The 15,682-nt window shown below is 47.0% G+C and overlaps 1 protein-coding gene across 1 annotated transcript; it reads right to left on the reverse strand.

Annotated features, from left to right (window-relative positions):
* Window positions 1-4,430: 4,430 nt before the first annotated feature.
* On the reverse strand, window positions 4,431-8,645 carry DUSP1 (dual specificity phosphatase 1). The gene is made up of 4 exons (XM_078653009.1): window positions 7,918-8,645; window positions 6,989-7,140; window positions 6,064-6,283; window positions 4,431-5,688 (listed from the first exon to the last, which is right to left on the reverse strand). Exons 1-4 carry the CDS (start codon window positions 8,285-8,287, stop codon window positions 5,324-5,326), a joined length of 1,107 nt encoding a protein of 368 aa, XP_078509135.1. The 5' UTR covers window positions 8,288-8,645; the 3' UTR covers window positions 4,431-5,323.
* Window positions 8,646-15,682: the final 7,037 nt, after the last annotated feature.

Consider the following 15,682-nt stretch of genomic DNA (forward strand, 5'->3'; position numbering starts at 1 on the left):
TGCTGTAATAACATTCAGGTCTATTAAACCATACACAAGAAAGATATTTTAACTTTGGGTATCCTGAAATGAAAAATTTCAAGATGCTTTCATATGTGATGATCATGGAAAAAGATGCAGTGAAGAAAAGTGATTGTTTAGGGTCACACTGTTTGGTCAAGCTTGAAAGCTGGGATTGAAACCAGATTTCCTGATTAGACATTGTAAAACTCAGATTCTACATGGGTACCCCCTTCTGCCCTGATGAAAATTGTATTAGTGACCCAAGAGACAGGTCAGTTGGCTTCTGCCTCCTGTACAAGGTCATTATTGATGTAGTCAGGGCCCCTAGAATTATGCAATTGTGTGGTTGCAGCGTTTTTCACAAGATTTGCCGCATTTGCCACATAATCCATCATCTCCAGCATAATCTGTTGAGTTTAACAACAAAAAATTGTTTGTAGCTCAAACGGTTCAAATGTTACAAAAAATGTAGTGATATATTGCCGCTCAGTGAAAGGTCCCTTGAAAAGGTTGAGTGGCCACCTTTCTGTTGCTTATTGCTATATTTGGGTGTTATATTGGTACTAAAGAGGTGCAGCCAATGGCCAGACAGTGTTCACAAGTATAAATATAATAAAATAATAAAGTAATACTAACACAAAATGTGCTGCATTAGCCACATAATTTGCCTTTGTCTGCTGCATTAGTTGCTCACCTCTGCCGCGTAATTTGGCCCTCCCTGCTGCATAATTCCAGTAGCCCTGGTTATAGATGGAGCAACATTATGGGCTATTAAACGGTATGCAAGAGAAGTTTTCTGCTGTGCACATCCTGAACTGAATTATTTCAAGGTGCTCTCAAATATGATGATTTAAGAAGAGGAGACAGAGGGAAGAAAAGCAATTACCCAGGTTTACATGGTTTGGTTCAGCTGGGACAGAAGCCAGAGTCTCTACAACAGACCACACAACTGGTTTTTGCCGGAGTCCAACAAAAAGCTTCTGACTGGACTAGGCATGTTACGCTTTCAAAAGATCCTTTGTGTTTTTTAATAAGAACATGCAACAGCAGTGGAAACATCCCTCTTTACAGAACAGGCACAACTTGAGCAGAAACAGTGCAAAGGTGTCTCCTTCACAAGGCAGTACAGTTATGGTACCATCAGCATCAGCTTTTCGCATCACACGACAGGTGCAATATGCGCAGCAGCAGTGCAAGCTTCACTGCCTCACAGAATAGGTAGGTTCAGTGTGGCAGTAGCACAGCACGCTTCCTACTCTCACAGAATGCAGAAAGTGCTGTTTTTTACACGGCAGGTACAATATGCGCAACAGCAGTGCAAGCTTCACTGCCTCAAAGGGTAGGGAGTGCGGCAGTGGCAAAGCAAACGTCCTTCTCTCACAGAAGGCAGAAAGTGCAGTTTTTAACACGGCAGGTACAATATGCGCAACAGCAGTGCAAGCTTCACTGCCTCAAAGGATAGGGAGTGCGGCAGTGGCAAAGCAAGCGCCCTTCTCTCACAGAAGGCAGAAAGTGCAGTTTTTAACACGGCAGGTACAATATGCGCAACAGCAGTGCAAGCTTCACTGCCTCAAAGGATAGGGAGTGCGGCAGTGGCAAAGCAAGCGTCCTTCTCTCACAGAAGGCAGAAAGTGCAGTTTTTCACACGGCAGGTACAATATGCGCAACAGCAGTGCAAGCTTCACTGCCTCAAAGGATAAGGAGTGCGGCAGTGGCAAAGCAAGCGTCCTTCTCTCACAGAAGGCAGAAAGTGCAGTTTTTCACACGGCAGGTACAATATGCGCAACAGCAGTGCAAGCTTCACTGGCTCAAAGGATAGGGAGTGCGGCAGTAGCAAAGCAAGCTTCCTTCACTCGCCGAAGGCAGAAAGTGCAGTTTTGCACATGGCAGGTAAAATGTGCGCAACAGCAGTGCAAGCTTCACTGGCTCAAAGGATAGGGAGTGCGGCAGTAGCAAAGCAAGCTTCCTTCACTCGCAGAAGGCAGAAAGTGCAGTTTTGCACATGGCAGGTACAATGTGCGCAATAGCAGTGCAAGCTTCACTGCCTCAAAGGATAGGGACAGTTGGGCAGTAGCGAAGCAAGCTTCCTTCACTCGCAGAAGGCAGTAAGTGCAGTGTTTAGTTTCCTGCAGAATAAGCCCTGTAGGGCAGACTAGCACAAGCGCTTATCGTTCAAAGAACATATAGAATTACGGCATGAGTGGCACGCAGTTTACATGTATCTGCAGCAGGTGCTTAGTTGACTACCAGGAGTGGACAGGTGGATGAGTTAGTCAATCATTCTCACTTGGGTGATGTTCGAAGACTGCCCTGCTGCTGTCACCTGGAGGCCTGCTGGCTGTGCTGATTCTTTGGCATCCCGTGTACTGAGAAGCAGCAGTTCCCTAGTAAGGCGTTGTTATTTGGAGCGGCCTCCCCACGAATCTACCCAACTATGCTCTAGACCGGCACACAGTGTCAGCCTCTTAGAAGAGGTTTCCTAGGCGTGCGCACCCAGCCTCTGTACTGCAACCGTTCAAAATATGGTAACCCCTAGGGATGCACAGAGGAGTTTGGGGGTCTGCTCACAGCAAGCACTGAAGAACGGAACTGCACCCCGCAGGTCGCTTCAGAGACAGCCCTGTTGGGTCTGATCACACACGTGCAGGTTGCTGGCCCACACAGAGGATTTTGAGGTCTGGTCACACCTACCCGCTGGAGTCTAGGCCTGCACATTGAAAGTGGCTGCATAAAGATGCATAATTTAGGGCCTGCTCGCGCACAGAGCATCGAGGCGTATGATCGATCACACGCATGCGCAAGGGGGCTGCTGCTGACACCCGTCATCGGGGGCGAGCCTGCGCTCCAAGGTCTAGGCCGGGCTTTTACGGGTCTGTCATTCGCAGACACGAAAGGCCGAGAGTGCGCCGGGCACTATGGCGTCTGTGGTTGGACTGTGTATGGCGGCCCTGTGGGACGGTCGCTCTTTACAAGCTTCGCTGGTGGCCCACTGGTGACTCGAAGCGGTGCTGCTGCTGTCGCGCCACAGGGGAGCGCTATTCTGGGATCTTCTTTGAAACCATTGAGGCTGTAATAACCTGAGCTTCTAGACATAACTACATTTTGGGGCGAAATCTCTCGAATAAGGGATGCTATAGGTACTTAGATATCAGATTATGTATTTCGTGCTGCTTGACAGCACTGTGCCTTTAAATCAGCTCTCTGCTTACCCTCCTGAAAACCTCTGTACCCTTTAATAGTATAGTTCCTAGAAACTGGGGTAGGGAGGCTGAGAGCTCGGCGCCTCTAACCCCAGCACCAACCCTCACAGGTGTGGTTTATAGTCACGTGTTCCAAAGAGGAGGTTACTTTGAGTGTATCCAATAAGCTCGTAGAATAGTTCATTTGTTGTGAGACGTTATTGAGAGGAAAACTAAATCTGATATCAAACACTGGGGTGGGGGGGAGGAGATATGTACAGTGCGATGTGAAAAATGGGTGGACACATTCTACATTTCATGATAATCCTGATGCTTTGTAGAAGAGGTGTTTACCTTGAAACACATGTTGGATATTTAAGAGTTTTGGTGTAATTAAATAAAATAAACCTTAAGTAACTGAAGTACAGCGTCCATGACTTATGAACACTAAAATTCTTGCATAAACTCAGAGTAACCTCCTTTACAGAAGTTGCTAATTTTAATGGTGGACACATTGATATTGCTAAATTATAAGCACTGGAGCTTATATAAAAAAATGTCATCCGATATTTATGGTCACATGGGGGGGAGGGGGGAGCACGTGCCGCCATTCTTGGTCTTTTCAATGATGTACCAAGACCTATCAGCCAAAGTCTATACTATACACAAGGCTGAAAGAGGTAATGTACCTGGGTTAAAAGAATCTCCAACAAATCCTTTGCACCCTCTTTCCAAGCAGCCAAAAAAAAAAAAAAAGATAGTTATGAAAGGCATGCAAGTGTGCCAGGGCCATCTGCACTTCACACCAGCGCGCTAGTGCACAGTAGGCCTGTAATGCCCCCCTATACCCCCCCCCCCCCCCGCGCACGCATACAACGCCAGCCAGAAGAGAACACGGATATGGAAGGGTGCTGCTGGAAGGGCGATGAGGCCTGGGCAGACAAGCTGCTTTATTTGTGACCGACTCTTCTCCAGTCCGACAGCTGTTTTAGAAATCTAAAGTGTATGCGGTGTAGTGCGTTCCGTTGTTTCTGTCCTGTAACCTATCCACGTGTTCACTCTTGAGCAGTCTAGAGGACAAGCAGCTGTGGGTGGGCTTCGTGGATGGATGAATCGACGGGTATGTGAATGAGGAGATAAGAGTCAGAGATGAACAATGGGGTCTATGGACAGACAAACAGACATGGACCTCTTCCAAATGGAGGCCTTACTGCGATGAATTCCCCCAAACAAACACACTGAGCTTCGTTAGAAATATCATAATTTATTTTATCCGTATAAAAATTCAGGTCTGGTAACAAAAAGGACGACTTCCTTCATAAAAGGAAATATATTATCTGGATTAATAAATAATAATAGCAAATATACAACACTTGGCAAAATCACGAGGGCCCCTAACCATGGGGCCCTGTCGTCAGTGCTCGGGCGAAACAACCGTTCCTCGACCGATACGTATTTACAGGAATACAGTACCAAAACATACTGAGGTATTTTCAATTCCTTACAAGTGAAAGAATTTACAGGCTGGGGTTGTCAGCTGCCACATACACATAGAAATAAATACAGACTGGGGTTTGACACGGACAAAAAGTGACAGTGTCTTAGCTTTCGACATTGTCACTGAAGTGCTTAGAGAAGGACTCAAGGGGTTGTGAAACAGAGACAGGTCTCGGTTGAGGGCAGTCCTGGTCCCATACGAACATGCCGGCCAGCACGTGGTTGGTGTCAGTCAGTGTTTGTTGACTTCGCCTGCACGTCTCTGGTGCAGCCGCCATTTTGTTTTGGTGCCACAACATGGGGAAGTAAAATAACCAGTGCATGAAAAACCAAACATATAAAAACAAGCAGCAGCATTTCTCGCCGTCTCGCGGTGCCAACACACTTCTGACATGTGCTGGTAACCGCCCTGCTAAATAACAGCAGGCCGGAGTGGCGCCATATTGTCCCATTTAATGTTGACGTTTTACTAGGAAGTGCCAGCACGTTGAAATTAAAGGAGTGTGTACTCAGAGCCCAATGGGACCTGCCCATTCAAGGCACTAAAGACAACAAGAAAGTGTCTGTCTCTTACAAGAAAGTTATTGCACATTTTGGAGAACGTGAGTCAATTGTCTGTGTTCCTGAAAGAGCCCCAGGGGCCCTCAGCAGGACGGGGACGTGGTGATGGGGCTCTGTAGGTAGGACAGCGCGTTGCCGGGCCCGTGGACGGGCATGGACACTGGGAAGTTGAAGACTGTGGTGGTGCCGCGGTCGAGGGACGAGATGGCCGGGCTGCCCGCCTCTGCAGAACAAGATGGCGCCAAGACCTGCGACTCGAACTGCAGCAGCTGGCCCATGAAGCTGAAGTTGGGCGAGATTATGCTGCGCCGCTGCTTGACGAACTCGAAGGCCTCGTCCAGCTTGACGCGGTTGGTCCTCATGAGGTAGGCCAGGCAGATGGTGGCCGAGCGCGAGATCCCGGCCTGGCAGTGGACGAACACCCTGCCCCCGGCATTCTTCACAGAGTCTGGAAAAAGAAGGCGCGCAGAGGGTTACATTTCAGATCTATGACACCTTTAGCCTAGCACAAGATGTATTTAGCCAGCATCAGAGCCCATGTCCCTCAGACCTAGTAAACACCCACAACTGCCCCATCTCTGCTTTACATTTGGCGTAGGGGCTGGTGGAGGGGGAAATAAGAGGGCAGAGAATAGGCAAAAAACATCTGAGGACTTATAAGGCCAAAATAAATGGACTATGACACCCCCCCTCCCCCCTCGGATTTGGCTAAGGTAGCCAGAGACAATGGGGCCATTACACTATTTTATCTACAAAGTGTACCCATTTTTCATAACCCTTTTGGGTTATGGTGAAGTGATATAGCGCATACACTCCAACGTACCTATGAAGTCAATGGCGACGTTGAACCAGGAGCTGATGTCGGCTTTGTGGCTGTCCTCCACCGGGATGCTTTTGTACTGGAAGTGCTCCTCGAAGTGGTTGGGGCAGTTGGCGGACACGTTGATGAGGGCAGTGATACCCAGGGCGTCCAGCATGTCCTTACGCGATGCGTGGTAGGCGCTGCCTAGGTACAGGAAGGGCAGGATTTCTACGGGTCCCCCCTAGAGAAGACACAAAAATGAAACACTTCGTTAATACAACTGCAAAGGGATTAAAAGCTAAAGCATACACAATATTCACAAGGCACTATCCATGTCAGCAAGCCGTGAAATCTAAGTTATAGTGACATTTAAGTGTTAGATAATCTACAGGGTAACATCTGGAAATGTAACATAAGCTACACTATGAAGCCGCTAATGCGACACAATTATCTTAAAAAAAATAAACGATATGGCTTGCTACCGACGTCATTTGCTGTATCTACACAAGCGGGCGTTAATTCTAGCATGTGTGATGCTTCCAAACGCAGGCCTCCCCTTTGCGCCAAGAGGAATTACTTCAGCTATAAAGTAAGTGATCATTTCAAAAGGATAATCCTCAGAAAATTAGAATATTCAAAATGAGGATGAGAATGGCTTCATAATCCAAATATATTTGCAGGATGAGCTATTTAAGTGAAACGAATTAAATTAATCATTTGGCGCCCAAATGCAAACTACTGTGAAATAAGATCTCCGTAATTTGCTGTAGTAAACTGCAGTTTAAAAAGTAGTAATTTTAGTTGTAGTGTTAAAAATCCCAAGAAAGGACGGGTTTGTTAACGGGGCGTTCCTTATCGGGGAGGCCAGTAGCTGTGTACGTGCTGAAGTGCAGTGTTTACTTCATATCTCCTGTCAACGGGTGTTTGCCCTGCTGAATGTACTGACCTGGTCATAGAGAGGGGTGGGGCAGGAGCTGCACCCGGAGTCCGCACTGCTGGGGGGGCTGCTGGGGGCGCAGAGAGGCAGGCTCAGCCCGGCTGGGGGGCACGGCTTGGTACAGAACTCGGGGTACTGGCTGGCGAAGGCTTCGTAACCGCCTGGGAGGAAACAAAAGCAAGAGAGGCGACCGTTAGAATACAGGAAATTCAAAAACCCCTTTTGTGCGACCCTCCCACCACATGCGCACAGACCCCCGACTCACAAAACAACAGCTGAGGGCTGAGGCGGCTGCCAGGTCGTACCAGCCAGACAGGTCACCAGACACGCTTAATTAAATAAAAACAACTTCCCACAGGAATGTATTAAAAAAGCACCTTTCATTCATAGATTTCGTGTCAACCATCTGTGTTCACAAACACCCAATCTTGTTAACTTTATTTGATATATGCGCTTCTTCTTCCGAACACTAAGGTTGATCATACATGGAAGTAACACTCTTTCCCATGGACAATAACATTCAACGCAGGAAAAAGTGAGAATCTCTCGTGAAATCAACATTCGTTCGTACACAAAGTAGGCAAAGCAACATTAATTAGAGATCATAATTCATTCCATTCGTACACACGACTCCGATAGTGACACTCACTCGTGAAAGTAACACTCATCCGTTAAATATTTATGACACTGCAGCATTCACTCGAATTCATAAGGTTGGTCCCTACTGCACAGTTCACACCTGCAGACACATTTCACGCCTCGGCCCATGTACAAGTTAAGCAGGCACCCCATCTCACGCCCCGGCCCCTGTACAAGTTAAGCAGGCACCCCATCTCACGCCTCGGCCCCTGTGCAAGTTAAGCAGCAGGCATACCCCCATCACCAGCCCAATGCAGTGCTCTCCCCCGCCCTCGTGTGAGGTGCTGAGCGCCACCTACCCGTGAGGTGGTAGAGGCTGCTCCCGGCGCACTCCCTGCACAGGGTGCTGGCCGCCAGCAGCAGGGTGCTGTCCTTCTTCAGGGCCTGCAGGTCGTCGCTGCGCTCGTCCAGCAGCACCACGGCCTGGTAGGAGCCGGCCCGCAGGCGGGCCCGCTGCTCCTCGGACACCACGATGTGCTCCAGGCCCATGCAGCCCTTGGCCCGGCGCCGCACGATGCTGCTGAAGCGCACGTTGGACGAGCCGGGGATGTGGGACGAGTTGAAGGAGAAGAAGGAGCGGCAGTCCAGCACCAGGCAGGAGGCCGCCCGCTCCGACAGCAGGGCCCCCAGGGTACGGCAGTCCATGGCGCACACCTGCATGTTGACCATACTCCGCTCAGACCGCCTTGGTGGGCAATGATCGCACACGGCTCTGCTCACAAAATCTCCGTTCTGTAACACAAAACCCGTCAGGTTGCCTTTTTTCCACAAACGTTGAATGTAAATAGTCCAACTGCGTCACCAATTTTGGTCTTTAAACACTGGGGATTGGTGGTTCAGATTTTTCCCTCTTTTTTGATTCCAAGCTGTTATTTCCAGGTGTTTGTCTCTTCCTTTCTTCTTTGTTTTCAGGTGTTTCACTTAAATTGCAGTCGGGGTGAATTAAAGTTCCCAAGAGCCAGGTTCCCCTTTGTTGTTTTTTAGCGGTTGCGCGTCCTTGGTGAATGATACAGCTGGCTCTGGCTTGGCTTTTCGCCGCTCCGCTCTCCTTTTTATATGAATCGAGCGGTGGGCGGAGTTGTTGTTTTTTTTGTGAATGAGGCTGGACCACGTGGGGTTCTGCCTGACGTCAGTGTGCTCTGCGGCGAGAGACAGGACACTCCTCCCTGGGCCTCTGCCAAGAGTATGCACGTCATCCCCCCTTAGCAGCGAGTCAACCCAGTGCAAACAACAGGGAGGGGGAGGGGAGCGGCGCGCACACTGAGCAGGAAATAAACTGCTGTAACCCCCAAGCTGCTGCTGCTCCCCCACTGGGACATCTCTCCCGTCTTAAAGGCACACACTGTCCCAAGGACTGACACAACGGCAGAAAAAAATGCACCCGCAGAGCGGTACACTCAGAGATTTTAACATAACTTTGGAATGTGAAGGGGGGGGGGGGGTTAGGGGGGATGAAAACACAAAAACAATTAAAAAAAAAGAGCAAAACAAGGAAAATTAATATGATTGTTCATTCAGGAATGTACACATTCTTTACCTTAGCAGTCAGATCGGTGTTGAAACAAGCTCGTAACAGTTTGCAATTGATTTGGGGGGAGGGGTTAGAGATGTAGTTTATGGTTGTGAATTCTTAACCCAGTTGTGGATAAGGTTGGGACATTTAAACCTCTGATAGGCATGCGATGTGTTATTAGGTAGCACCTAGAAACTGCTCGTGTATTCAACTATGGGGTTTATATTATGGAGGATTGTAGGGGTCTAAGGAGTGGGATTGGTGGGTGACATCTAGCTCCCCACATGTTTATTTGTAATATATATATATATATATATATATATATATATATATATATATATATATATATTATTTTAACCGCATGTGTCTCAGTGGACTACTGCTTTTCACGCTACAGTGCTTTTGCCCTCCTGGTCGTAGGTTCAAATCCAGGCGGGTTTACTCAGCCTTTCATCAATAAGAGATCTATAAAATGAAATAAGGGCACTTGAGTTGGGATACAATAAACACCTCCTAATCACCGCCTAGATAATGCCCCAGGGCTGAACGTGCGCTTTACAGATAGACATGTTGTTAGTCTCATAACGCCTTTTTATTAAACTTTTTGTGTGAACTGTTTTAAATTACGAGAATGCATGAATTCTCTGCAACATCAAAATGTCCCTACTAACTCACAATATATTCTCCTAATGCAACGGAAACGTTTTTAAAAAAACATTCCGTAACAATAATTGTGTAATGGAGGAATTAAAAACACACAAATATCATTGTAAACGAATTAGAAATAAAAAGTTCATTAGAACCCAGTCATTTTTAGGGTCATATGTCCTTTTGATACTAGGTGAACGCAATGTACTTTTCATATTTGTTATGAACTGGTCCGTGTTTTTTTTATATCACAGTAATGTGTGCTTCCCCTGGGTGTGTTCCGTATGTGTGTGCTGTGTGCGTTCGTTTTGTGTGTGTTTTATGCATGTGTGATTTCGTGTACGAGTGTTTACTTCTGGCCCTGGCCATGTACATTTCCATGTGCGTTTGTATGTGTGCTTCAACGTAATCTAGTTTGAATGACTTTGTGTGTTTCTGCGTTTGTGTGCTTCTTTGTATACGTAAGTGTTAATGGTGTGTTATTGATTGTGCTTCCCTGTATCTGTGTGTGTGCCTAACTGTACCTGTGTGTGCTTTTGTTCTTCCTTTTATCAGTGTGTATATATATAATTTATGTGTGTGCACTTCCCTCTAAATTTTGCACGGGTAGGCTTAACTGTATCACTGTGTACGTGCGCGTGCTTCCGTGTATCATTGTGTGTGTCTGTGTATATATTCCGCCTGCACCTAACCCGTGTGTGCATTTACTCCTCTTTATCAGTTTGCCAGTGTGCTGGTCTGTGTGTTTATGATTCTCTGCATCAGTGTGTCTCTGTGTGTGGGTGTGCGTGCTTCCCTATATAATTGTGCCCGCGTCTCTGCTTCCGTGTGTGTATATGACCCTTGTGAGCGAGAGTGCACTTCCCAGCGCCCACCGCTGCTTGTCCCGCGGCGCTCTCGAGCCGCAGACACCAGCTACATGCACGCGTCCCGGCCTCTGGGAGCTAGCTGTCACAGGACGAAAGCTCACTTCCACCCCAGGCCAACACATGACATGTCACGCTAATGCGTTTTATTTCACGGATTACTGGCCATGGGCCCCACACACAGTCATACGACCTAACAGGAAATGTGTAATTCCACAGCGCTCCCCTCCTCACAGAGAACACCACAAATGCAGAACCGTGAGGTCAGCAAACATTTCAGAGACCTTAAAAGGGAAGCAGTCTCTTCCCCGGTCCATCCATTCCGATAAAATACGAGTTCACTTCTTTACCGAGCACCAACAGGACAAAACTATTCTTCAAAGCCCATGTACATATATTCCCGTGTGTCTCGGTCGTGTGTACTTTCAGCTCTTCGTTGGGCAGAGGGGAGGGACAACGCCACACAGAAGGGGTATTTGTAATCATTTTCAGTCACCAAAGATATAGCTTTAACGCCCGGTGCCCGCTACGGCCAGTCCGCCTCTGGTTGAAGGTAGCGCCTTAAGTTGTAGTAGTTCAGAAAGTTCTTCTGGCAAAGAAGTTCACACGTTTTCATTAGGTCGAATAACCAGAGGACAATGTTTTATCGTGTTACTCTCACAGGTGACTCGTGATAATCTCTACCCGCACCTTTGTACAGCGCTTCGATGCATCTTACTTGGTCGGCGCTGTATAAATTTAGCGACATATAAATGTACACATCCGAACACGGCCCAGAAATCACCCAGTGCGCTCTGTCACTGAAGCGCATGACGTTTCTGAATGCGTAGGGAAGGTGATTCAGGGTGGGGCGGAAAGGCATGTGAAGCAGGGAGTGGTGCAAAGGGCGTGTTACACCGTGTGTAGCGCAAAGGCCGCGGAGAGCAGGTTATGTAACAGAATCAAACACGGAAGGTGTTGTTAAGGGCTCGACTCTCAGCGTCAGATTGGTAACGAGTTCTGGCTGTGGGCTGCTTTTTTGAGCAGCCTGGGGGGCCGATTTGTGCTGTTTCTGTATTGTACAATGTCGCCAGCGGCCCAGTGGGGCAGTGAGTGGCCTTTCTGGAGGTAAATTGGCGTCCATTATCTCCCTTTTACCACTGGTCAGAGAGGGGCCACTTCCTTTTTCTCGGTGGCGAGTCCATTAATGTATGCATGTTCAGCGGCGGCAGGGGGCATGAGCAGAAGTGGCCTCACTTGTTTAAAGGGTGTTTCACCGCTGTAAACTAATCCTGCATTTTTTTAAACCCCCTTTTTTTTTAATTAAAATTGCGCTGAAGCAGTGTTTTGCGGAAAAGCAATATGCAAATGTGGGCCACTTTTGTTTAGCCTGCCCTGGCCGATTTTTAATCCCAATCCAACCCTATCGACTCTATCCAGTGCTGTACTGTGTATGGTGTATGGCACAGTGTAACTAAGTAACTGCACATATGACTGTATTATGAGTGTGCAGATTAGTGAGTAAGTCATCACCTCAGTGACTGGACAAGTGACTGACTGAGTCAGCCAATGAGTGACTGCTTCTTCGTGTGAGTGAGTGACCGCGAATGAGTGAGAGGATGTGCGTGTGTATAGATTGTATGTGTGAGCATGTGAGTGAGTGTGCAAGTGATTTGCTGAATAATTGGGCAGAGGAGTCAGTGAGTGTGGCTGAGCGAATGAGTGTGTGAGCATGTGAATGAATCACTATGTAAGTGAGTGAGCTGTTGAGTGTACTGGGAAGTGTTTGAGTGTAGCTGTTCAAGAGACTGAGTGAGTGAATGCATTGGGCCTTGTCCCCAGGAGTAAACTGTGGTAGGTCCTTGGGAAAATTGGGGTTCCGTGTGACTTACTGTCTTTGATTGAAGAACTTTACACAAGGAATTTTGCTAAGGTAAGAAGGGGCCCTGGCGGTGAAACAACCACTGACATTCCTATTCAGCGTGGTGTCCGGCAAGGGTGCGTATTGGCTCCCACCTTATTTTTACTTTTCATTGATGGGTGTATTCCTTACCTAGTAAATTGCCAAAATGATCCCCTAAAATGACTGGGACCAAAGTGCTGTGTCTGCTTTTTGCAGATCATACTCTCCTCGTTTCTAAAACCGTGTCTTGATTTTGGGGACGTTCAATTCATTTGGCAGGGATCATTTAATTATCTGGGCATTAGATTGAGTGATTCTCACAAATGGCCAGCCCAGATCGAACAGAGTGCATTAATTCTTTAGCATAGAGCTGGGCTAATAGTAAGATTTGTTTACAAGGAGCTTCACATCCGATTTCCCCATCGGTAGAAATTTGTAAGTCCAAAGCTTGTGGGGTAGCGTTATACGGGGCTGATCTGTGGGGATATTGCATTCTCGATTTGTTAGATGCAGGAAAAATTACTTTTAGGAAATCCCTTTTGAGATTTCCAAAAAGCACACGTCACTTTCTCTGAGGTTTGATTTAAACCTCAGATATCCGTAGATTGTCTGAAACCTATGAAACCTATTTAATTCTGGACCAGACTCTGGTTGACAAAGGAACTGACAGAGACTATTTTCGGGGAGATTGTTGACAGTCGCCTGGCACTTACGATCCCCTGGGTATCCCACATAAACGCCTGGCTGTTCAAGGTAAGCCTTTCTGAATACTGGCAGAAAGAACCCTTCTTCCATGCCCAAGATCCAGGGCCGGACTGTCAGTCCCAGGCATCGGGCGTTTCCCCACGAGGCTGAAAGGGCGAGGGCCGGTTTTGCAGCAGTGCTGTAATATCGGCCCCAATAATAAAAGCAGCAGGCAAGTGTTTCCAGCCTCCTGGGGCCAGGCAGTCCTTCCCCAGGGGCCGGTTCGAGACAATTACCAGGGCTGCTTTGGGGTGCAGTCTGGCCCTGCCAAGAACGTCCAGGAAATTGTTATATCGTATTACTGGAACAACGTTTTGTGCAATAGTATTTCGGTTGTTTCTCCGGGTAGTTTGCCGGTTTTATATTTATCTACCAAGTGTGATTCCTGCTTTGAAGATGTTATGGACTATGTGAGTGCCCCTTTGGCGCCAGGACACCCAAGGGTAATCGCGTGCTCTACAAGTGTTAATAACATAACATAACAGGTCTCTGTTCATAAAGTCCAGGCTTGGAACACTCCCACTGGCCACCTTTACCGGACATGGAATAAAAACTTTGCCACTCCAAACACCTACTTATGTCCTATGGGATGCCCGAGCATCGAAAATAAAGAACATGTTTTATTTTTTTGTACTGCTTATGTTAATCAGCGTAAACGCTGGATCGTTCTGCTTTGTCAGCTCCTCGATCTAGAGAACCAACATTTAGCTTTAAGGATCTGTTAGTCGGATATTAGCTTCAGTGTTATATATTCAGTCTCCAGCATTTAACGCTCAATGTGGCATATCAGACAAAAGGCTGTTAGGGCAAGTATCTTTTAGAGCTGTGACCTGTTTGGCATTAAAACCAAATTGGTTAAACCGTTCTACCCTTTTCTGCACTGTGCCCTTTAACACACTTGTAAAATCTAGCAATCTGAGGTATGCCCAAATTCCAATTATAATTCTAGCTGCCCGGAAAGCATAGAGGGCCCTCCGTGAGCTTATTTCAGGCTATTGTTAGTGGCTTGTCCATTTGTGACACCAGTAGGATGAGAGGTTATCCCTGTGTGTTTCTTTATATTAAGTGCAAAGTTTATGGTCTTAGTTATGTTTTTATGAATGGTTTTTATAATCATATTGATTCACAAACATTAATTCTTGAATGTTTGTAGCCAAATGTTTTGTATCTATATTCTTGAGAACTGTATGTGTATTTGCCATGTATTTATTTTAATATTTACATTTCTATATTGTTTTTCCTTTTAATGTGATGTGCTATTGTGTGCTTCTATGGCTCATTTGAGCTAAAATAAAGTTGTTGTTTATTGAGTGAGTAAAAGCATTAGTCCTGAGTGCCTGTGCAGGGACTGTGAAGCGTGTGAGTGTTACTACTCAGTTGTTTTTCAGAATTTCGGTAACCAAAATATCATCTGGCATCAATATGTTGATATAAATATTGTTTTAAAAAATATTGCTCCACTGGGTGTAGAATTTCTGCTATTAACCCCAAACAAACAATATTTTTGTAAAAGATACCTTGGTCATAATCATTTTGTTAGATAATATTTTGGCCATGATGTTCAGGTACCATATCGACTGTCTAAGTCTGCGACAATGTGTCAGAGGAGTGCTTTTTACATGGGACCTCCGCCAGATGCCCCACACATAGAGCAAGATGGCATTTCTAGAAAGCTTTTTCATAAATTAAAAGAAGACAATTTGGCAGAAAGGTAACTGTGTGGCAGTTGCAGCGTTCCAGACACTGGGGCTGATTACGATGGTGGGCGGACTTGAGTCCGCCCGTCATCGATGCGGGGACTGGGACTGGCCCTTGTAAGGCGGCGGTCCCGCATCCCTGATCACGATGGCGGTCACATCTAGCCCGTTTAACATTGCAGTGAGTACTGCTTGCTGCAGCATCCGCCACACTGCTAAGCAACCATGTTGTGCATTTCCCTGCATTACGTGGCAGGCACCACGCGTTGCCTACCACTTGGAGGGAGGGAAATGTTACCCCCCCCAGTGCATAACCACCTCCCCTCAACACAAGGGGGGCAAACAACAGGCCCCCAAATCCAATGCCCGCCAGCCTTTCCATGCCGGTTTCACTGACACAGAAAGGCTCGCTTTCAGCAGCATCGTAATTTGACGGAGGGTTCCTGCTAGACACCGCCACCATTTTACGTATGCTGCCTGGGTCCGCCAGGCAATCAGAATGATTGCCTGTAGCGGGTGGACTTTGCGTCTGCCAGCACACCGCCCACCATCATAATATGGCGGTCGGAAAAGTGATTGACGATGGCGGTGAAACCGCCACTGGCAGCCTGCTGGTGGCCGTTTCACCGTCATCGAAATCAGCCCCACTGTCTTGAACCTATAATTAAGTTCAAATTGTAAAGATAATACAGCGCCCTGCAAAGAGTTCCTGAA

Source organism: Lissotriton helveticus, chromosome 7, assembly GCF_964261635.1.
Source record: "Lissotriton helveticus chromosome 7, aLisHel1.1, whole genome shotgun sequence".
NCBI classification, from domain to species: domain Eukaryota; kingdom Metazoa; phylum Chordata; class Amphibia; order Caudata; family Salamandridae; genus Lissotriton; species Lissotriton helveticus.

Excerpts from the sequence above, each read along its gene's own strand:
- DUSP1 (XM_078653009.1), bottom strand. The coding sequence starts at position 8,287 with ATGGTCAACATGCAGGTGTGCGCCATGGACTGCCGTACCCTGGGGGCC. Across the intron at positions 7,141-7,917 it reads CAGCCTCTACCACCTCACGG|GCGGTTACGAAGCCTTCGCC; the intron begins GTAGGTGGCGCT and ends GTTTCCTCCCAG. Across the intron at positions 5,689-6,063 it reads CGTCGCCATTGACTTCATAG|ACTCTGTGAAGAATGCCGGG; the intron begins GTACGTTGGAGT and ends TTCTTTTTCCAG.